This window comes from Pararge aegeria, chromosome 10 (genome assembly GCF_905163445.1).
Source record: "Pararge aegeria chromosome 10, ilParAegt1.1, whole genome shotgun sequence".
Lineage (NCBI taxonomy): Eukaryota > Metazoa > Arthropoda > Insecta > Lepidoptera > Nymphalidae > Pararge > Pararge aegeria.
In genome coordinates, this window is record NC_053189.1 from 144,950 (window position 1) to 168,453 (window position 23,504).

At 46.1% G+C, this 23,504-nt stretch overlaps 1 protein-coding gene across 1 annotated transcript in view; it reads right to left on the bottom strand.

The window, feature by feature from the left end:
- Positions 1 to 636: 636 nt before the first annotated feature.
- LOC120626735 (collagen alpha chain CG42342) overlaps positions 637 to 23,504 on the bottom strand; it is a 293,204-nt gene continuing 270,336 nt past the window's right edge. Inside the window, exons 2-22 of the mRNA XM_039894398.1 lie at positions 21,554 to 21,624; positions 18,133 to 18,168; positions 17,355 to 17,426; positions 16,403 to 16,471; positions 15,854 to 15,907; positions 14,612 to 14,791; positions 12,356 to 12,461; positions 10,379 to 10,476; positions 9,875 to 10,009; positions 9,464 to 9,493; positions 9,047 to 9,088; positions 8,140 to 8,244; positions 7,378 to 7,422; positions 6,923 to 6,967; positions 3,942 to 3,968; positions 3,519 to 3,572; positions 2,991 to 3,017; positions 2,890 to 2,925; positions 1,911 to 2,045; positions 1,582 to 1,774; positions 637 to 1,201 (exon numbers count right to left, since the gene is read on the bottom strand). Coding sequence (XP_039750332.1) covers positions 1,589 to 1,774; positions 1,911 to 2,045; positions 2,890 to 2,925; positions 2,991 to 3,017; positions 3,519 to 3,572; positions 3,942 to 3,968; positions 6,923 to 6,967; positions 7,378 to 7,422; positions 8,140 to 8,244; positions 9,047 to 9,088; positions 9,464 to 9,493; positions 9,875 to 10,009; positions 10,379 to 10,476; positions 12,356 to 12,461; positions 14,612 to 14,791; positions 15,854 to 15,907; positions 16,403 to 16,471; positions 17,355 to 17,426; positions 18,133 to 18,168; positions 21,554 to 21,624 — 1,553 coding nt within the window. The 3' untranslated portion in view covers positions 637 to 1,201; positions 1,582 to 1,588. The remainder of the gene's footprint in view (positions 1,202 to 1,581; positions 1,775 to 1,910; positions 2,046 to 2,889; positions 2,926 to 2,990; positions 3,018 to 3,518; positions 3,573 to 3,941; positions 3,969 to 6,922; positions 6,968 to 7,377; positions 7,423 to 8,139; positions 8,245 to 9,046; positions 9,089 to 9,463; positions 9,494 to 9,874; positions 10,010 to 10,378; positions 10,477 to 12,355; positions 12,462 to 14,611; positions 14,792 to 15,853; positions 15,908 to 16,402; positions 16,472 to 17,354; positions 17,427 to 18,132; positions 18,169 to 21,553; positions 21,625 to 23,504) is intronic.

The window sequence follows — 23,504 nt, forward strand, 5'->3', positions numbered from 1 at the left end:
TTTGATTGATAATTGCGGACATGCGATCAAAGCCAATTAAAATCCTAATTAACTCGATAGCTTTATTTCTCAAATGAACTAAGTACCTATATTTACAACTATAACAACTACATTACATGGATCACCAATCTCGTGACTTGTGTGACTCGGCGACCGGCGACCGGCGACCGGCGACCGGCGACCGGCGACCGGCGACCGGCGACCGGCGACCGGCGACCGGCGACCGGCGACCGGCGACCGGCGACCGGCGACCGGCGACCGGCTTTATTCGACTCCGGCGCAGTGCACGGACGTGATGCGGGATATCGCTAATCTATTTGTATTTTAAAATACTACCATATTTTCAAGTAAATGAATGAATGAATGAATTTACAAATTTTTTAGTTATGTAACAAATTGTCATTTATTAAAATAATATTATCTTGTTTAGAAACACTGAAAATATTTTCAGTAAGCAAAGGTATTTAACTGAATCGAGTTTGATGGGATACCCCCTGACATCACATCAGTGCCCTGCGTCTTATTGCATCGGTTAGCTCGGGTGGTGACGCCGGGGCAGCCACGCGCACCACATCTCCAGTCCGTCAAGTACTACCAGAACCAGCCAGCCGAGCACGAGTGTGAGTGTGTGTGTGTGTGTGCGCGCGTGTGTGTGTGTGTGTGTGTGTGTGTGTGTGTGTGTGTGTGTGTGTGAGTGTGTGTTTGGGTGTGTAGTGTCTATTCAGGCGCAGCGAGCAAAGTTCGGCCGTCGGACTGAAAACTGGCGCAGGGGTGGTCTCTGTCGGTCGGAGACTAGTCATAGTAATGGACGCTGATCTATGCGACAGTGGTTTTCTCTTTACTGTCTTCTGACTAATAACTGACGTCGGCGGCCACTAACGTGCCGCGTCGTCGCGTGTGGTCGCCGCCACTGGGCGGGACTGGCTGCAAGTTGTAAAGTGGAGGATGAGCGCGGGTGGCTGCCGGCCGGTGTGAGCGGGCGCTGCCGCAGACAAGTCTCCGGGATGCGTTGGTGTCGCAGCTCGCGATTCTTCCTGGTTTTCCCGAGTGCTCCGCTTAACGACATTGGCGCGGCGTGGCATAGGCGCAGCGTCGGGCGCGTCGGGCGCGTCGGCGCGCTGTCGGCGCCGCGCTAGTGTGGATGCAGCGCGTTGTCGGCGTCGGGCTCGAGGCGGCGCCGCAGCCACGCCAGCATCGCCTCCTGCGGCCGGAGCGGGCGGTGAGCGCGGGTGCGGCGGCGAGCGCACTCTGCCGCGACGGCCGCACGAGCTGCGTGAGGCGCAAGAGCTGCACCCTTTGCGACTATTTTGTAAAACGAAACGACGAAGTGTCGCTGACCGATCGGTCCACTCGTGCGACGTCAAACGAATTATTAATTCGGATTTGAGCTTTCGCGGCAGTTTGCGTTCAACCTCAAACTGGCCCTGTCTGCATGCCGCGCACAGAGTTAGTACGTCAGGCGCTGCGGACAGGGCGCTGGCACACCCGTTACGTGCCTGATGCAGTGGCAGCTGGGTAAGCATGCTCGGTTAACTGTTAGTGGCTGGTTACACCTCGTGCCCGGTGCGCGCGCGCTGGTACCTGCGGCTCAGTCGCGGTGCGGCTCGTGGCGCGCGTTGTCGGCGTAGTCGTCGTAGTCGCGCGGCGCGTCAAGCTCGTCGTGCGCGTCGTAGTCGGGCGCGTCCGGCTCGCCCTCCGCCTCGCCGTCGTCCGGCTCGGCGTCGTCCGGCTCGCCGTCGCGCGCCGCGCCGCCGCGCGAGTCCCGCGCCGCCTCCTGCCACAGCACCACTACTTCCCACTACTCGCCCGGGCCGCGGGGGCCCGCCGCGCGGCGCTCGACAGATTGTTAGTTCGCAGTTAGAACGTTAATCGGTTAGCGTCAACATCTACTGTGTACGGAGCGGGCGTACCTTGCTGGGTCGCCAGCCGCAGCCCGGCAGCGGCAGGCCGTCGGGCCCCAGCGGGCACGGCGCGTCGAGGCCGGGCACGCCCTGCTCGCCGCGGTCGCCCTTGTCGCCCTTGCGCCCGCGCTTGCCGGCCGGGCCCTGCGGCGACGTGCGCGTGAGCACTCGGCGCGGCCGGGACAGCGGCCGCGCGGAGTCTTTGTGCATATCGAGAGGTTTGTTGGAAAAAGCCTCTTGGCGACTTTCAGGTTGGCACCTAAACTTCGCCAAGAATAACGATCGACGCTTAATGTTGCGTCGGTAGCTGAGCCCTCATTCTAAGAAATATTGTAACACCACTCTCATTGATTTTGTGTGAATTCCACGGTTGTTGTAATCGGACACCGATGTGGCTGTAGTGCCAATAACACATAAGAATCAGGGCCCAGCTCTGTGATATTAAAGGTCTCCGAGTTGAGCTTTTGCAAAAAAATCTTGATGCTTTCTTTGGCTATAATGCGTGAGTAAACTCACCTCACTTGTAAGTCTGGCTACAACATGGTAGCAGGCTGTCACCAGACTCTTGACAAGCGCATAACACGGAAACGTAGAACAATGTGACTTTTAAATAGGCGAGTAAGTTCGCAGTGTCCATGCGTCAAAAGAATACCCAGAGAACCATTGGTGTGTGGTCTGTCGGGTTCGGTACTCTCTAGCATTGAAGTCGATTCACTCCTCGAGCTGCAGTTTAAGGCATCGAAACATTTAGTTAATACGTAAAGTAGATCTGTGTGACTTCAATGCCGTAGAGCACCGGCACCCAGTGTAGTGCAGTGTCAGGACGGTGTATCGTTATCAGGAGCGTCAGTCCACGCATTCAGCAAGGTGGTTGAGAACGAAGTGGTTTGTGCTGTGGCGGCTACGGGGTTAGTGCGTGCGGATGTGGCGGCGAGCAGAAGGTTAGTCAGCGGTGGGGAGCAGCGGTAGCGGGAGCGGGCACACTTACGGCCTCGCCCTTGTAGCCCTTGTCGCCTTTCGGCCCCTGCGAGCAAAGGAAACGTTAGTGTGCGGAACCCGTGCCACGCGGCCGGCGGCGGCAACACTTACCTCCTGGCCCGGAATGCCGTCGGTGCCCTGAAACGCGCAACAGGGTTAGTGACGAGTATTGCGGGACATTTCTTTCGGTTTTAGAATGTAAGCTCGCGCAAGTGGCACTCATACATTTATGAATAAAGATGGCCGTTTTGCACCGTCCGGCGGCGTCCACGGGGATGTTGCGTTCTCTTGTCAGCGCAAATTATCGATAGAGTCGATTATTTATCGGCAGACGGACCTGTCTTTGACGGTTTCATCTGCCCCCACGTCACTGAGAGCTCGTCAGTCCCGGTGACTGTCACTAACACATGGTGACAATCGTTTCCAAATAATCCAAAGTTTCATCTTTCAAAGTTAGTAGATCACAAACTCTAGATTATTTGGTCACACTGGTCGGCAGATACACTGCGAATCCGCAACGAGGACTGAGAGCCGTTGAATCCCATCTCGTATGCGAGAGGAAACCTGTCCCCAGCAGTGGACGGCGGCGGCCATCTTCACTCATGTGGTGCGGGCGCCGATGCGGATGCGCGTACGTACGGGCAGGCCGGGGTCCCCGCGCTCGCCCTTGGCGCCCGGCTCGCCCTGCGCGCCCTGCGGACACGACACAGACGCGCTCAGTACGCGCCGATGTGCAACTGTCGTCAATATAAGTGCGCAGTAAACCTCAATCAAAGAATAGCTAATTCACTAAATACTCCTACGTTATTAAATACTTATACGTTAGGTGCAGGGAATAGTGACAAAAAAGGGAAAGAAAATTACGTTTTAGATACGTACGCAATATTATTTTATTTCAATAAAAAATTGCTTTGATTACAAAAAAATGTATCAAACTCAGTTCCTAAAATAGATCCTAAAAACTTTGTCTCGTCTGTACGTTTGTTCTTGGAACGTAAAATTGGTTACATATTTAAACCCGGGTTAAACTATATACTTCCAATAACGGCAGCGGGTACTCACCTTCATCCCGTCGAGTCCGGGCGGGCCCTGCGAACAACGCAGCACACGGTCAGAGGTCTTCTCGCACATTTCAGTATGGAACAAGCCATGCCCTGGCTGCATTCAGATATTTCTTTGGTTTATATAAAACGAAAGTGATATCGACACTTACTTGCTTGCCTTATATGCAACGGATGCAACGACGGAGTTGTCCATGCAAAAACCTCGATGTTCGCTGAAGTAGAGTCCGTGACGGACGGAACACGAGGCATTCCGAGAGAGCATGCCGTGCCGCGCTCACAGGACTGTCCGGTGCATTGCGAAATTGGCGTCGTCAGCATGCTTCCGACGGTCATGCTTCGAACCACTGCGAGCCCGTCAACGCCGGTGCGAGCGTTCAATAAATAGTGAGAATGAGGTGCAATTCATTTGTTTTTTCGAAATGGAAGTCTTTTGTTTGCAGTTTGTCGGAGCGTGTTGTCGAAAATGGATAAATTTGAGTTGCGTGCGATCATTAAGTATCTGTCATTGAAAATTTTCAAGGCCAAAGTTAACCAACATTTGCACGATACTTTAGGGCAAGTGCTCTAGCGTAATACTAAGTAAGATTTGGACCGGTAGTAGCGCATAATATTTAAGAAGAACGCTTAGGGATGAAATAAGTTACCGCGCGGTGGGTTCTCAGAATGCTTACCGACGCTCAAAACAAATACGGCTGAGCATTTGTGAAGCTTCTTTGAAATATTTACAACAAGATCCTATTGCAGACCCGGACCATTATCTTCAACCCCAGAAATATTTAAAGAGAGTCTTCTCTGGGATAGCATAGGGGAATATATGATTAAATATTTCGACCATGGGGGGATACTTTCACTAGCTTTTCGTGTAAAGAACAAATTAAAAATTGCGTAACGAAATGCGTAAGACCAAGCGTGGCAAACTAGTAAAAATAGTTTTTTTCCATCAAGATAATGTCCCAGGATATTATATTTATGAAAAAAAACTATTTTTCAATTAGCTGCTATTGAGATCCTGGCTTCGAATTACTTGAGCATCCTCCAGACATCCCCGACCTTGCAGCCAGGTATTTTTATCTGTTTTCAAGGGTGAAGGTTTCAAATTTACAAGTTGTATATTAAACTCCACATAGGGCTGCCTGGACGCAGAAATTTTAATTTGTAACTTTTTTTTTAATATTGCATATTAATATTGAATGTAAGTTTTTTTTTTAAATTTAGTTTAGTTTTTAATTATTCTATTTATGTTAAAATGTAGTGCGTAGTGATGGGTCATAGATACCAAATAAATAAATAAATTACAGGAATGGTAAAGGCGTGCAGGCAGAGTTTTAATAAACGAATTTCAAGTTTAAAAAAAAGACATTGCAAGTGTATCACGCTACAAAGAGCCTGTATCGAAAAATAAAATTCATTTTCACTTTTTATTAAACGCCTCACGTATATGCCAAAGTTAGTCATCATTCCTGACGGAGCACGGTCGCGAACTGAACGTCGCCGAGTGAAGTGTCGCCAAGTGAAGCTTTAGCCTCCGTAGAAAAATGGCGTTTTTTCAATTTCACATAATTCAGATCGAGCGCAGGAGGAGGCGGCGGAAGAACGGAAAGACGGAATATGCACGGCATGCAATGTTTATTTATTTTCCTTGAAAATAATTTGTGAACAACAATAATTTTATGCTCTTGTGAATATGGTACAAATGACAACTTTCGATTCATAAAAAAACTAAATCCTTAACTATTTTTATAATACATACACTTAGCTTAATTTATATACTATGCCGACGGCGGAGGAGCGGCGCCGCCGGTCCCCGCCGGCCGGTACAATTTGTACATTCGAGACAGACAGTAATGTAAACACGACAATCATTATACATAGTAAAGTACGAGAAATGGGACGATACACAGAGACGGTCGAAGCGAATCAACATTGAAGCAGCTACTAGTGCGGACGGAGCACTGGGACCTCCACACGCCGCGCGCGGGCTGGGCTTACTCTAGACAACGCGCCGGGACTGTTCATAACAATAGGCGGCCGAGACCGTTGCAAATATAATACAATATTATGGCGATTTAAAAATAGTCACTCTGTCGTTGAATACATTTTACATCTTAATATCTAAGAAGTACATAAAAGGACAGATAGTCATAAATAGAATGCTATACTGAATGGAAAATTCGAAGATGTAACATAATATAACGGACACGATGATTCGAGACAATAATTATGAAACGGGAAACCGAGATCATTACACCGCGCGGCCGAAGCACCGCGGCCGGCGCGAGCTCGCATCGTGCGGTGCGCCGCTGCGGCACGCTTATACAACAGCTAGCGCTTGAAATAACGAAAATATCAATTTTATACAGACTTTAACACTTAACCTAAATTTGGTAACGTCTTACGAGCGAAATCGCTTAGCCTAGTTACGTACAAATTTTACACTTTACAGAAGACGCCGCGGCCGGCGACCGGCGCGACTGTCGCGCTGACGGGCGGCCCGCGACGTGCGGCTCGCGGCTCGCGGGTCGCGTGCCCGCGCGGCGCGCTCACTACGTGAAGGCGAAGTCCGGCGGCCAGCGGTTGTCCTGCGCCACACCACCCGGGTTAGTACCACTACCACGCGCATGCGGCTACTGTTAGTAGTGCGGCAGGTTAGCGTGTCGCGCCGACAGAACGCGCAGGAACGGCCCCATTTCAATAGCAACATAGTCAGTAGCCTCGGGCTCTTCCCTCCGCTGCCGGCAGAGATAAGGTAAACCCTCCACCGCAAAGAAAACTCAGGAATACGAAATTTGATCTGCACGATCGTTCGCTTTATCAACAAATCTGTGAGTACGTTTGTTGCGATATACGGAGGTATGTATGACTAGCAACCGAGCCGTTCCCAGAATGGTCCGATGAGTGCGTGCGCTGTGTGCGGTGTGTTCGGTGTGTGCGATGTGTGTGTGTGCGCTGTGTGCGGTGAGTCATGTTCGCGGCACTCACCCGCGGCCCTCCGTCGCCCGGCTCGCCCGGCAGTCCTACTGGCCCCTGCAACAATACATGAGAGCTGGCAATCAACTACACCCCTACTTGTCCGAGTGCAGTGTCCGAGAATACGTCGCTAATAAAACACCCCCTACATGGATAAAATATCAATTTAAAAAAAATATTTTGTATGTAATAAACCTATTTTCAGCTTTGATATACAGGGATAGTATTACAGTTACTTTCGATAGCGTAGCCCCGAGACATCATTGTCAATCGCTTCGTAACATTTTTTTGTAAAGTGGAGTGCGAAATTATTTTGTTCGAATACTTTCTTTAAGTAAACTTAGATTTTCTCGAAACGTTGAAAATGAGGGTAGAAATATTTTTAGCTTTGGAAAAATAATTTGCGAGACTTACAAGCGACACAAACAATATTATTCGGCATTTCAATAAATGAGATCGCTACTCACCGGTAGTCCCATCGGGCCGGGGTCTCCTTTTTCTCCCCGCTCGCCCTATGATAAAAAAATTGAAAATAATTGCGCAATGTAAATAAATCTACATCTATCTATTTATATAAAAGAGAAAGTGTGTGGGTATGTTCCGTATAGGCTCCAAAACGGCTGGACCGATTTTAATGAAACTTTCAGAGAATCTCCGGATTGACCTGGCGAGTAATCCTGTAAAGTTTGGTGACGATGGGAGCACTCCTATTTTTGAACTGTCAAACTGTCAAATACAGCTTTTATTTACTATGATGATATTCTATTGTTGGGTGTACATAATGATCATCACCCGCTCGAGAAGAGAATAGAACAGATTGAATACGGAGAGAAATAAATGATTTAATATATTATGAGACTTAAATTAAAAATTTTATGATGTAAATTTATTGTTTAATTAAAATAAAGCAAAATCTAGCCCGGCGAAGCTGGCTGGGTACGCTAGTAAAAAATAAAAATATTGATTCGTTTTTAAACATTAATAATCAAGGAACATCGTCTTATGTTTATTTAGTTCGTCTGTACAATATTAGTCTTGTCCAAACCCCAAAGGTTTGTGAACGTGCCGAACTCATTTAATTGAAATTTATTTGATAACATTATTAAAAAAATGCAGATTTGTATTGTAGGCGCAGTGCTGTGCCGAGTCCAGCCGGTCGCCGTGGCCTGAGTAACATGTCGATGTGCAAAGGTATGTATGTGTGCGTGTGCGTGTAGGAGTATACGTACGACCTTTCCTCGCTGGCCGGGCTCGCCCTTGTCGCCCTTGATGCCGGGCGGGCCCGCCACGCCCGGCGGGCCGGCGGGGCCCGGGGCGCCCGGCGCGCCCATCATCTGCGCACGACACGGGCGTTAACGGACACGCACACACGGACACGGGCATCTCATCTCAGTCATTCTCCAAGGAAAACTCCCAGCCGCGGTTTCGGAGCAACATCGCCTCGTTTGTAAGCAACACGCAGTCATTACTGACATCGACATTAGTTTCCTTAGAGAACAACGCAAGCTCCACAGAGCTGTGTCAATGCGCTAAACTACATCCTAAGGTTCGGGCAAACTACCTGCTATTGAGGGCTGGGACATATCATAGACTGAGCGCACCAAACAGCTATCCGTTGAATTTTTGTTTCGTTGAATTCCCTTTGCTTTTGTTTGTTTGTTTTAAGGCTTTATTGCACACACACATTTTATATAAATTAAACACAAATACAGAAGAAACTTAAAATAATAAAAATAAAATAGAGCGTGCAAAGGCGGTCTTATCACTAAAGCGATCTCTTCCAGACAACCTTTGACGTTAGGAAAAAAAAACGAAGGAACGGGTTGGTGCAGCAATTTAAGTATAAAAAAATATATATTTATATATATACAAAATAATTTTGCTTTTGCTTATGATCAGCAAAATAACTCGGGTCCCTGTCGACTGCCGCTGGTACGGCAGGCAGTACAAGTCAGAATCATGCATACTAACCATTACGTGATTTATTGTGCGTGTTGGTACGAGTATTTAAAGCGAGGCAGCCACAGTACATTGACCTATTAAAGTTTATACTAAGTTTCACTCTTTTTCGAAAGGCCTATCCAAAATATTTTTCGCGTGAAGTGTGTCAGACAGTGTGAAATGAAGTGAACTCACCATTTCCGTGTGCCCATATAGCTCGTAGCCAGTGCCGTCTCCCTGCAAGTTCAACAGTGGGCATAAAGATTAACAGTTCTCACCAGCGATGCTGCTTGCTCGCAGATATCGCAAAAACTAACTTTTGAATAGTGTACGTTTGTTTGAACTCGCTTTTACCCTCGAGTTTATTGTCAAATCAGAGTCACCCAAACCAATTCGATGGAACTTACCACAGAAATCAAAGTTGATTATAAATTCTATTAATGAAAGTTGATGGTAGTTCCGTTCCGTTTAGTGACGCGCGCACAAACCAATAATGGGACAAGCCATTTATATGTATGAAAGGAGGCGTTTTAGATGTGTGTACAAGTGTGTTTGTTTATGCGCACGAGTGTTTGTGCAGCGTGCACGTGCAGTGTAGGAGTGGATAGTTACCTGCCTGCGTCTCAGCTTCCGGTACTTCTGCTGATCGCGCCGCACGCACCGCACGCACCGCACGCACCGCACAGAGCGCACACCAACCGCCACGGCATCGAAAAGCAAACCACAAATACATTGTTACTGACGGTTTTACGACTGGCCCCGGCCTCTTGAACGAGAGGGATCGAAAGCTTCACACCTGCACGCCGCTGCGCTGAATACTCGTCATCACGGCGCTCCACGCTCGCCAAGCCCGCCGCTGCCCCTGCGACGAGCAGGAGACTAGCCCGCACTCACCGAGTCGCGCTGTCGCCATTGAGGCCCGGGCAGCTCGGCGGGCCTGGCAGCCCCGGCGAGCCCTGAGCTCCGGCGTAGCGGCGCGTGCTAAAAAGCAAATGCAAATGCAAGAGACTAGCCCGCACTCACCGAGTCGCCCTTGTCGCCTTTGTCACCCTTGAGGCCCGGGTAGCCCGGCGGGCCCGGTAGCCCCGGCGCGCCCAGCATGCCCGGCGAGCCCATGTCGCCGTAGTCGCCCTTCTCGCCCTTCGGACCCATCTCGCCCTGCGACGCAAGAGGCCTTAAAATCATGCTTTACGCTTTCCATACTTAAATACACAAGAAGCCACATAAGAATACACGCTTACTCAGAATTTCGTACGAAATTCGACGAATTGTCGTGCGAGGCCATGACGGGGGCTGGGCCTCACGAGGTTAAGCCCATAGCACGTCGCAGAGAGCGCAGGTCACAGACTCCAAAAGAGAGCTCTGACGTAACTTAGTTGCCAATAATCCTTTTCGTTAATAAATAATTATTATAATAAAATACTTATTGAATCTCACCCAACAACTACAGCTTTCCAGTACTAGAACTTGTAAGACAAAAAAGCTTCAATCAAAATGGTCGTTTAGTGCAAGTGTGAAGTGACGTACCGGTTTCCCGGGCGGGCCGGGGACGCCCGCGTCGCCGGGCCGACCGTCCAGCCCCGGGGGGCCGCGAGGGCCCGCCGCGCCCTCCGCGCCCGCCGCACCTGCGATGCGACAGTCGGCTCCGTTACTCACACGGCCATAAATAATATGTGATACGATTTAAAATTAACATGACACCTGAAAGTGCAATAATAGGGTCTCCTAAGGTTTGTATGTTGTTTAAATATTTATTTTTATATTAAGGCTTTATCAAAACATAATCTACAAATAACCGTTTATTAAAGATAACATAAGGTTCGACTTTAGAACCTCCCACATTTTGAAAGAATGCAAGAATAATGCAGCTTAGATTTTACGTCGAACGTTTTTGACAAGGTAATGTATGTAATATCAGGTGCCATCCGTGTTCGTCATACGACTTGCACGATTTTCTGCTCCCAAGTCCTCGTCGCAGCCGGTCGAATTTGTAAGACTCTCCTCCTCTCAAGTGTGACGAAGCATATTATTATTTAATCTAAAAATTATTGAATTAAAACAGCGGTTCCGAAATTAGTTTTAACACCCACCAACTCCCTTGTCAAGTAATGTCCAACTCGAGCTCCCCTTAAAGTGGCTTTATGTATGCCACTGCCACCAGTACAAGTGTTCTCATCGAACGCATATTGAACGCAGTGAACTACTTATCTGTCAACAGCGTCGCGCCGTGGCCGCGCGGCCGCCGCCGGCCCGCCGCTGCCGCTCCGCGCGCGCTGCCGGCTGGCCTGCGGGACATGCGTGCGGGGACGTGCGTGCGACATGCAAGCTCGTGCGGGCATGCGACTGCCGAAAGCGACTCCGAGAGAAGAGGGCAATGTAGTCGAGGACACTTGCAAGATCGATACAGACTCAAGATGCTTCATCGAGAAGACGAATACATTCGGAAGACAGTGCATCGTAGGTAGGAAACGATAGATCGAGGAATGTTTCAAGTTCCAGGCGTGACGCGACGCTTCCTGTGCCGCAGTGAATCGAAGCGAGTGATCGGTACTTATATTCGATCGCGAATGCACAGGGCGAGAGAAGCGCGGCGTGAGACCTCGAGAAGACCAGCAGAGAAGGAAGTTTCACTATAACCACCTCGTACCTGCAGTGTTGCGACTCGAATGAACTCATTACTTTTCATTTAGATTTTAATTGCGGTTAACGAAATATCGCTTTAAAAAGGGTCACTTATAAATAAAAAAAAAGCTAAAGTTCAAGAAAAAGTTTGCGAGTCCCAGCACTGCGGGCACGTCCGGGTTGCAACCAATCTCGCCGGCGGCCGGCCGGGCCGGGCGGGTCCGAGCCGGGCCGGGCGCGTCGTACCCGCTTGCCACGCTTGCCGCGCGCGCCGCGCTCGCCGGGCGCTCCGGGCGTGCCGCTGGCGCCGCGCTCCCCGCGCGCGCCCTCCGCGCCTTCAACACAAATCGCCGTCAGCCCACACGCGCACACGCACACGCACACGCGCACACGCACACGCGCACACGCACACACGCACACGCACACGCAGCGCGACTGCAGAAACAACTCAAACGAATTTTGTCTGAACGGGAATACCTGCTAATACGACTGTACTTTAAATCTACAAACTGAACTACCTTTTTGCCTTTGTTTGTAGTGGATTGCATTTATGGGTAAAATTAAGCTTATGGAAACATTACTGATCGATGTTCTTTCAGTGATCATAATAGACAACACAGACATAAATAGACAAAACTAAAAATATTTCTCCACTTCTCCAAAGAGGCTCCTGCCAAAAGGACAGGACACCCTACTTATTAACTCAGCCTTAGCTTAGGTTAGAGATGAGGCCCTGCAGAGCGTTGTTGCACTGTGCTACAGCTACAGTGGTGCACCGCGCCGAACTACAAGCTCACCGCCGCGGCAGTGATCAAGCCGTGGCGTTAGTGCGGTTACGGCCGCGGGGCCTCGCTACGACACTCGCATGCCGGGGCAGGTTACCGGGAGGTCCGGGCGGGCCGGGGGGGCCCTCGATGATGCCGGTGGGGAAGGCGTCGCCCTTCAGCGTCGTCGTGAAGCCGCGCTCGCCCTTGTCGCCCTTGTCGCCCTGCGCGAGTGACACAGTACGCATTACGTTACATTACGCATCAGCAGGTCAGGAACCTGCTTTTGCACTAGTTCGGGTTCTTTTGTTTTGAGTTTAATAGCAGAAATCACATCGCCACTGACGGATATTGATATAAGAAATAGAACTGTATGTGGAAAAACTCAATGTACACTTACTGTGGGTTACTGAGCATTGGCTTACTGGAGCACATCTAGCAGTCAACATAAGGAACTTTAAAACGACAAGTGTGTTCTTTCTTTTCACTTTTAAATATTTTTTTCAAAATCAGACTTTAAGTTATAAGTAATTAAATATAAGCCGTCTAACTGTTTACTTATGGGCATGATACCCAAAATGCTTGCAGAAAAAAAAAATGTATTTTCTTTGAGTGTGTTCTTCAGAAAGACTGCAATTCATGGTGGGTCCTTAATTTTTGTACACAATAATGTAACTTCTATAAAGCGAAAGACATAGTTAGTCTTTCTGTTGAACGCACTGTAGAACTGTCTTGTGTGGAGCTTGAGCGATTTATAATAGTGTGTGTAAACCGTCCACCCTCAGGTGATTGTAGCCTTTTTGAGGATGTAATGGAAGATATGCTTAAGCGATTGTCCACTAAAAGAGCAATAGTATGCGGTGATTTTAATGTTGATATTTTATTAAATAATGCAACTACGACTAGGTTGCATTATTTTGTAACTTATTTAAATGTTTTAATTATGCTTATAGTGAATCTACTAGAACATGTGTACGATGCCTGGGAACGTTCGCAGAATGCCATTGGTGTTTTTTGTGATCTATCCAAAGCATTCGATTATGTTGTTCATAAAACGTTGCTTCTTAAACTAGCCCACTATGGTATCAAAAACGTTACACTTAATTTGGTTGCCTTTTATCTCAGTAACAGAAGCCAAAGGGACATATGCATAAAAGACATTAAGTCGCAGGGTCGGCTACGTCAATGGGTGTACCACAAGGTTTAATTTTGGGTCCCTTTCTAGTTTTGGTGTATATAAATGATCTACCACACCATGTCAGTGAAACTTGTGACATTGATCTGTTTACAGATGATACATCTTAATTTTTAAAACTGATAGAGGTATAGATAACTCTGACGATGTAAGCCGTGCTGTGTCGCATGTGTCGCGCTGGTTTACTGTCGATAATAACTAAAATAACACTTTTAACTGCAAAAAAAACGAAGTGTGTGGAATTTATTTTACCTTATTTTTGTAAAGAAAGTTAATAAAAATATTTTAATAAATGGAAAATCACTAAAAATGGAAGATTCCACAGTTGTTCTGGGCATAACCTTAGATTGTAAGTTTCAGTGGGTTACTCTTGTAGATACACTAGCAGGTAAACTAAGCTCGGCTGCCTACGCCCACAGAAAAATTAGACAGACGAACAAGTCTACGCTCCGTCAGCTACGTCAGTAGAAACAGCAAGACTTGTTTACCTTGCATACTTTTATAGTGTAATGTCCTACGGGATCTTATTATGGGGCAAAGCTGCTGATATAGAAACTATATTCATATAGCAAAAAAGAGCTGTACTGTGTGTATGTACTGCTGTATAAACTTAAATCACGTGAATCCCTCCGTGAAAAATTTTAAGAAATAGGATTTTCGATAGCCTCACAAGATATTTATAACAATATAGTATTTGTAAAACAAAACATTAATCTTTATAAACGAAATGTGGGTATAAACAACCGCCTTACTCGAAATGGACATAAGTTAGTGACGTCTGCATATCTTTTGCGAAAGGTGCAAAGGTCATTTGTGGTCAAGTTTGAACATTGTGTTAAAACACATTTAATAAATCGTGGTTACTAATACGATTGATGAATTTCTTAACGACAAAGCTGCTTGGAGACAGGCTAAGCTCTCATCTCTCACAAGATAGTGAATTTAAAAGATTGTAAACTGAAAAAATTATGTTGGAAAAGAGCCACTGCTGATTTTCTTGCCAGCTCTTCTCGGTGGAATCTACCTTCAAAAGTGCTTATAAACTGGGCCTACTTAAAATAAATGAATTTTGAATTTTGGTACGGACGTGGATCTTAGGATACTGCAACTTTGTTAAGTAGTAGTTTGAATTGAATCTTCTCAAAAATTAAAGAACAACTACCAAAACGTAGGTCTTACTTTGTGTCCGAGAGGTCCAGGCGGCCCTATTGGCCCCAGGGGCCCGAGGGGTCCGGGCGGCCCCACGGGCCCGGGGGTCCCGGGAACGCCGGGCGGTCCTCCGCGACCCTCAGCGCCCGTCGTGCCCTCCGTGCCGGGCTGCCCCGGCGGGCCGGGCGGCCCCGGCTCTCCAGGCTCACCCTGAAATGCATTGCGAGTCGTTTTAGCATAAATATTTCAAATTTACAGTTGATTAAAGTTAATATTGCAGGTAATTAAACAGCACGACAGTGTATGTAGGAAGAAAATAAAAGCATTATTGCCGGTCGGTGTGCTCTGCTAGAGTGAATGAATTGTCCGCCTGTAACGTCACTCAGCACGGCTCATAGCTCAGTAAGTATAGTTTATGTCGTCCGTCATAAACGATACTATATATCGTTTATGACGGACGACATAAACTATAGCGATTCTAACTTTCAGCTGTGACCTGACAGTAAGTTACTTTATTAGATAAACATAAATAAAAGGGTCTAGAATATTTTGGTATGAAGTCTTCTAGGTCACATACCTTTATTATTATTGTCTAAAATATTGATTAATAGTTGACATCAATACAAATTATATTTATTAATTTGATATTAAAATCTTTTGAGGTTTCTGGCATATATCGTAATCAAGATTTCTCATTTAAAAGTGGTCTGAAGTGAACACAATTAAAACTTAAATGTTTTCATGCAAGTGTCGGTAAACAAGGGATCAACCGGTACAGTTTTCTTTTATACAATTTTTACGGTCAGTTTCATTAATTTTGATGTTTAATTGGTACCTTGTATTCTATTCCCATAAGCTTCCAAAGTAACATACCTACATTTTGATTATAACTTTGAAAGGTTAAATTTCGGAAACCTATGAGACTATGAGTTTTTGTCATATCCAATTCTCGTTTGCTTGATTCCAGCTAGATTCATAAATATTTTTCTATAGCTGCTAAAAAAAAAGAAACCGGTGGATAAGTAGGTAAACCAAAATATCCAAAGCCCTTTGTAAAACGTGGAAATACTCTTGGTACATAAAAAGTAAGTAATAAACAATTAGATACTAAATTGATTAAGTTTAAAGCATTCCAACCACAAACATGCTGCTACTGTAGTAATGAATAAAAGTAGAAGAATCTAGAAGGAGAGGCGACAGCGGACCCAAGTGGCCCTCGGTTCAGGGGAGTGCGGGAGCCCGCGGGCGGATGCATGCGGCGGAAGCACTCACCTTGAGCTGGATGACGGAGTGCGCGGAGATGTTGTGTCCGGCCGCCTGCAGGCCCTACGGACACACGCGTCAGTACAACTCGCGACGCGGCACCCGGCCGACACGCGGCCGACACCCGGCCGTCACGCGGCCGACACGCGACGGGCACTTCAACTCATCTCACACATACGGCCTCCAAGACATCGAGTGCCAGAAGAGCCACGGTGCCTACACATTCCCTACTGCAACTTGCGGCGGCAATATACACGTATGAAGAGGCACCAAGTGTGACGTCACAAAAAGCATTTCACGTGAAGTGGCGCCTCCCATAACGAACAGAGATAAAGCCTCGGACGAATGAGTGGAGATGTGTTAAAGTGTCGTCGGGAACAACTCGTCTACACATTAAGATAAAACAAAAGTATCAAACGCCCACTAAACTACTCTCAAAGAAGTTTAAAACACACAAACGATCGATTCACATGAACGTAATATAACGAAGCGCAAAATAATAAAAGCCTAGTTCAGTCCGCGGCGCGGACGCGAACCGAGCCAACGAAGCCGCAGTACCTTGACGGCAATGATCTCCGCGGTGGTGTAGGGAGACATCCTAAAGCTGTCCACCGACCGCTTGACGCCCTGCAAGCATCGCCGCTACGTCACTCACGCGCCACGCGCCGGCACAGCGTTGCTGCACCGGGCCAGTTCATTGCACACAGAGGCGTGCATAGATGGTATGCATTGTAAGAGTCATAAAAAGCCTAACTTTAAGTATTTGAAATTCGTACTGGAGATATTCTTCATTTTATATCGTCTGCATACCCTGTGCATACCCTCTATGCACGTCACTGCTTGCACAATATACTTAACTATTGAAAATTTATACCAATATGTTTTAACTTAACTACGCTCCTTAACTGGTTTCTTTTCACCAGAAAGCTTAATCGTTTGATAGCTTCAGGACGTGACTGCCGGTTTTGGTAACTAGCCGCGGTCCAACTGGAGCTAATTTAATTTGAACCAGTAATTTTACAACGTACGGAAAGTACGTATGACCGGCAACGCCCAACCGCGCGCTGCTCGCTGAGCATCGTCAATAGAATATAAAAGTGCACTGCTAGACTAAAGGCCTCTCCCAACGGGAGGGTTTGTACATAATCACAACACACTGGACAGACACACAGACGGGATAGAGGGGTCGGTGGTCCCAATAAATGGTATAGTAGTAGCAAAGAGGACGCTGCTGCCCGCTCTCCGGTATATTCCCTGAGTCGCCTCACGACACTCGCGAAGACCGGGGTGATGAGTACTGTATTCTGTTCTGCCTTCACCACATGACGCATTACTAAGTACCGGCATTAAATCCCAGGCTCTTTTAAATTCCTAGAAATTTGTTTGCCAGTTACTAAGATAGGCGATCATTATGCGCTTTTGGAATGTGAAAGAGTTTCCGTACAAAGTTTGCATTTGTTATCATGTAACGATACCAAAATATCATAGGGGATAATGCACAGTATCTTACCTTTACGGCGGAAAAAACGTCAAAGCCTGGACTGCCGTGATCTCCCTTTTGCCCTTTGTCTCCAGGTCGGCCCTGGAACACAGCGAGGAACAGGTTCATCCACTTGTCACGTGCAAGATGGAGATATCGACATCATCTCACAACGACGTGACCAACATTTACCGCTTCAAAGGTTCTATTACAACATCTAACTAATACTAATACTTATATGAAAAATGCGACAGTATGTCCGCCTGTTTGTTTGCTACAAATCTCCAACTCAACCGCTGGATCGATCTTGATGAAATTAGGCTCACATGTGGCTTGCATCCCTATGTCCGGGGCGATGTTTATCCCGGAAAAGTTACCCGCTTAACTAACTTCGGCGAGATTTACAGTGTACAAATAGTTTGCATGTTAGAGACGGCCATAGGATATAGGCCATTTTATTTCAGGGAAATCTGTGGAATTTTAAAACTCCCAATAAAAGGCAGGCAAAGTCGCGGGAAACAGCTAGTACGAAATAAGATTTGAAACAATACTTTACTGGATCACAGATACAAAAGTATCATCATCAACATATCAACCCATTACCGGGTCACGACAGGGCCTCCTCCCTCAGCCTCCCTGGTCCAGCAGGCCCAGTGCGGATTGGTGAACTTCACACGCCTTTGAGAAAGTAGTGGAAAACTCTAAGGCATGCAGGTTTCCTCCCGATGTTTTCCTTCGCCGTTAGAACAAGTGATATTTTAATTTTTTAAAACAGTATGTAATTGTAGAATAGTAACATGATGCTTACCGGATCACCTTTGGGGCCGTCCAAGCCAATGGGACCCTGAAACATGGAACGGTCCTCATTGTTTATTTCCATAGATCCCATCAAATATTGTTTAAAACCACACCACATAAGAGCTGTTAATGGCTCTTTACTTTATTAGTATCAGTGAAAGAAGAAGAAAGAAATTAGGAAATTGGAATGCAGGTTATTTTATTGTAACAGCTAACGGCTACCGGTGCGTTACTGGACTGGACACAACGGGGGCTCACGCTCACGCTCACGCACATCCCGGGTTCGTTCGCTGCGACATTGACATACAGTCTGCAAACTGCAACTTCACAACAAAGTTGACAGTTCTCGTAAATAGAGGTACTTTTTCCGTTTCTCTTCGTGGATCTTCTATTACACGTGACCCTTTAGTAGTAGTAGTAAAGATTCTTGTTACAGACATCGCCGAGGAGAGTTCTCCCGCCATGCTTATATCTGCTGCTCAGCAGCATTGTTGCAATGCTGTGTTCCGGTAAGAAGGGCAAGGTTGACGGTCGCTTTGCCGACAGGCGAAGGCTTGCCATTTACCGTCAGGTCGACCGTCTGCTTGGTCCATTTAATTATTACTATAAAAAACCTCGGCTTAGTGCAAAGTGCACAATTTTAGACGGTTTAATCTTCAGAAGCAGCTAGACATGATCGAGCGACGGGTCATAGCGTGATTACAGTAATTCATAAAAATCTTTATCATATCAACTCTCCAGCATGCAGCATGTGGTGGTAAGACTTAGCTAATTATTTCTACCATTCAATTGGTGGATGCGCGTGAGCAGTAGAGAGTGCTATGTGTGGAAAGGTTTTATCGCAGCCGGCCAGCAGCTCGCAATGCGAGACCGACGCAACCAGCACCCGGGCTTCGCGACTCGCTCCATTCCACCGCTAAGCCATATAGGGTATAACAAAACCCTGACGCGAAGATCAATAAACGGGTACGCACCACAACAACTGTTCTACTGCTGCAACTAAATCTAATCTGATAGCCACGAGAGGTCGCTGGGGTGCGCATTAAATATTCACGCAGCTTGTTATAAAATCATTGTCACTTTTTCATCACTAAGAAGCTGCAAATTCAGACATTGTAGCGTAATTGAAGTTCCAGTTTTAAGTTCATTATAGATCGTATTCGTGTTCAGAATCTCAAGAGTAAGGCCATATCTACTGTCCTCAATATTGCGGTCCTGGCCTATTATATGAAAAACGGGTTTTCTAAGATCTAACATCTTATGTAACCCATTATTTGGCAATAAATGATCTGATTGATGGATACTACAGCGTCGGTGTTCGCTTTTCTGGTGGCATATTTTAAAGTACTATTCTTTACGAAACGATTTGCCGTCCATTTGTTGACGCACTTTCTGAAATGTACCCCAAGCACGACTCTTCAGTAACAGTGATTAATAACAGTTGATGGTATATGTACCCGTTGTCAAAGTCAAATTTATATTGCATAGTTAATATGCGAAATGAGCTAAGATTTCTTTGTCATAGCATGGAGATGATTGCAAATGTTTACGTCTGCAGTGGCCCAGCGGTCTAAGGGAGCGAGAGAGGGAGAGGGGGCTAGCGGAAGGGCAGCTCACTACGGGGTCCGGCCGAGACCGGCGCTTACCATGAAGCCTCGCTCGCCCTTCTCGCCCTTGCTGCCCTGAAACGGTAATCGGTATCGGTGAGCCGCGCGCTCACTCCTGCTTACACTTTACACTTTTGTTCCGAACTAAAGTTGACAATCTGCGTCAAGATTTCTTTATTTCTTATTTGCCCTGAGTCGCAGCAGTTGAGCTCTTGTGTCATTTAATCCTATTCTTGCGTTTTGAACTTACAATATCACTGACTAACAAAATATTTACAGCGCAAACGATATAATTCCAGTCAAAGCCTATCTTCCGAACTTGTGTACAATACTTAGGTGATAGGTATTTTGCTTTGTTCGCGAGTATGTTTGGCACAGATTTGTTTGCTGTGCATTTTTTAATTTTCAAATTAATTTCAAAGAATTGTTTCTGTTGTCTGTTTGTAATAGTCATCTGTCACGCAGTCTATATGCTATACACACAAAGAACGAACTTCAGAGCAAAATTAAATTGGTAACTATTTTGGTATGAAGCATCGCTTATGGTAAAAGGTCATTGAAGTTTATATACTTACTCAAAAAACATAGTCAGTAGTTTTGAACAAGCAAGAAAAAGATAAAAGTAAACTTTAAACTGAAATTGTAAGCACAAACAAAATATACATTGGCGTCAACTGCCAACTCTCGTACTAAGAGGTAAGGGCACTACTTGTAACACGTGGCTAGTTAAAATGAACTTTTGTGTCAGGAAAAGAACGCTCAAGTCCCAAGAGTACAGAGGAAAAAGTAAGTGGTGGCACACTCGAAAATAAGATTTAAAAAATTATGAGAAAAAAGTCATAAAATAAAAAAAGCAATATACCGGAAATCCATTTTTCCCCGGCGCCCCCATCAACCCCTGCAAATAAATAACAAAATATAAAATAAGTAAAAAAAAGCAAACTCAAGAAATGTGACCCCATTTTACTTTACATTAAAAATAAAATGCAAATAATGTTACAAAAAAGGTGTTGTGTGTGTTTAATTAATAATTAGTTTAAATATAGTAATATTGTTTCTTTAAAATATAAATATAACCTAAAATAAACTATTAAAAACTAAATAAAATCTAAAACGTCCTCGAAACCACCGCAGCGAGGCACAGTTCCTAAGATGCTGGCAGCATTGCCCCTTTGGATGGCCAAACTAATTCGTTGGCCAAAGTAACTGCCCGCTCTAGGATCACCGGTAGACTCGATAACCCTTTTCGATAATTCTCTGAAAAGGGCTCTTGCCTCCGGACCCCACGGTCCCAAAGTCTCTACTCCAAAAGGCACAAAAATTAAGCTGCTATCTACTATATATACAGGTTTTCATATTTACGCCTCTTGGCCTGCTCGGCACTGGAAGCAGCCGCACCTACCATTGACGAGGTGGCCTGTGTGTGTTCAATTGTTATGTTCGTGTTTTATTTATTTCATTTATTTAATCTAATTTTTAAACTGCTGTTATAGTTGTCACCGTGTATATTTAATGAAAACTGTGTACAGTTATATGTTTAATAATGTTGCTTTCAGGAAAAGGTTGAGGAGTAAAAGTTTTATAGGATCACGAATACTGTGACATCCATCGGTAGCCCCTTCCAGCAAGCCGTGTGTGCCGGCTGCAGCGCAGCGCCTGCTACGGCGGAATGATGCGAGCTGTTGTAGCGTCTTCACGTGTATTGTTGATATTTCGTGTTATTTGGAAATGCAGGGGTATGGGGTTGGTCAGGGCAGGTCAGGGTAAATCGGGGCAGGTCGGATAGATCGGGGCAGATCGGGGCTGGCGCCGCAGGGTACGTACCGCCGGGCCGGGCTCGCCGGAATCCCCCTTCTTGCCCTTCTTTCCGCGCTTCCCGGGAGGGCCGGGTGGACCTGGAAAAAACATTTATCATATCAGTCAAGTGCAATGGAATTACTGAAGCTTTCGACTTCAAATTCAAATAAAAACAATGTTGTTATTACTATAATGGAAAATAAAAATATAAGAATATGCCTCTCGACCTACATGATATGGTATATGGTATGATTCTCGAGCACGTGAGGACGCAGCTGCGGATGTATCGCCGCGCGGGCCAGACGGCCGCTGGAGTGCTCTCGAAGGAGTCGCCACTCGGCGTGACGTCTGCGACGAGTGCTCCTCGAGGGCCGAGGGCCGCAGACTAGTCTCGAGCACTCTCGGGCATTAGCGAGAGCAGCCGAATTGTTAGCTTGCCTCGAACGAGCCGCAATGCACCGCCGTACACTTTCCTGGCAGGTGTTTGTATTTTGCGTACAAAATATTCATAAAGAATCTTTAACTATATTGATTATATTTTAAAGGAATCAACGTGATTATGGAACGAAATAAAAACTTGTTTTTGTCTATACGAACATACATACATATTATAATTTGAAGAATAATTGACGGGAAGATGCGTTTTTAAGATTTAATACTTGAGTGGCAATAGCTAACTTCGGCCTCCCTTTTGTGTATAATCCGACACGCACTACTAACTTATTTCATTTTTTAATGTTATGTGAATCAATACCCTTGCATGAAAAATATCCAGAAGAAAGCTGCATGGCTTAGAGTTCTCCATGTAATGGATTTATATTCAAACTGTTATATTGACAACTGGTTACTGCGCCTCTGGGTGTCCTTCGAAAATTTGTCACACAACGAAAGAATATATTTGTGATCAAATCAGAAATGAGTTGTTCTGTAGAAGAACCAGAAAGACAGGCATAGCTCATGGTTCAAAACTAAAGTGGCCATAATACGTAGAGCACATACCTCAGCGAACATAGGTCTCAAGGTACTGGAATGGCAAACCCTCAACGACAAACTGTTGTCTAGAGCCTCAGTAGAAGGAAAGAAGACAGCTATAAAGCTGTCGCTGTACACATTTTGTTTAGCAGAGAGCGTCTTTTGGTTGACATGTTGACGAAGATGAACAACGTAGTGCAAAAGTGGGACCAAATGCATTTATAGATAGGTAAGGTAAGTGAGTATCAGGTTGTATTCTCCTAGACCTGGAATCAAACGAATACTGGCCTGCTGCGTGATTAAGTCCGGCTCGCTAGTGCAGTCAGCCCCGGCGTCATATTTCGCAGTGCGCGTACTTGCGGGGCGTGTTTACGAGCGTCGCCGGCTGACAAGCCGTCGTCAGGTCGCGTTGGCTCGTAAAGTGCGCGTCTAGACGGCGGCGTGGCGGACACCGGCCGCAGTGACACGTTACACGCACGAAACGGCCGCGGCGGCAAATGATCACGCGATCACACAAATCGCTCCTAACGTCTAACCATCCGACATATCAAGCTTTCGGGGCCCATCGCAGATATTTAGCGAGCTGTATGTGTTCATTTCAGTGAAATAAGCATCATTCTCTCCAGTTTTCACATTTTCCCAGTTTGTCCGGCCTTTTTAGAGCCGGCAGACGGTGGTAGTCGCTACGAATAGACAAGTTCAATTGTTCGAAAGAGAACGTCGCAGTCTTTCGAGTGACACTTTCCAAAAGACTATAGTGTCATGCAGTATCTGAAGAAAAGTGTTAAAAGGCTATTCCGATATCCGTCTGCTCTCTGAGATGACGTTCACAATAGGACGTCCTTGTATAAATTCAGCGGGTCATTTTCCAACACACAACGAGAGCCCTTCATTTAATACAAAGTCTTATAATCTAGCGATATCTCTAAACATAATATTTTTATTACGCACTCCGGGGACCCCTCGCAAGAAAACAAGATTACTTTCTGAAGTACAACGCTTAGGC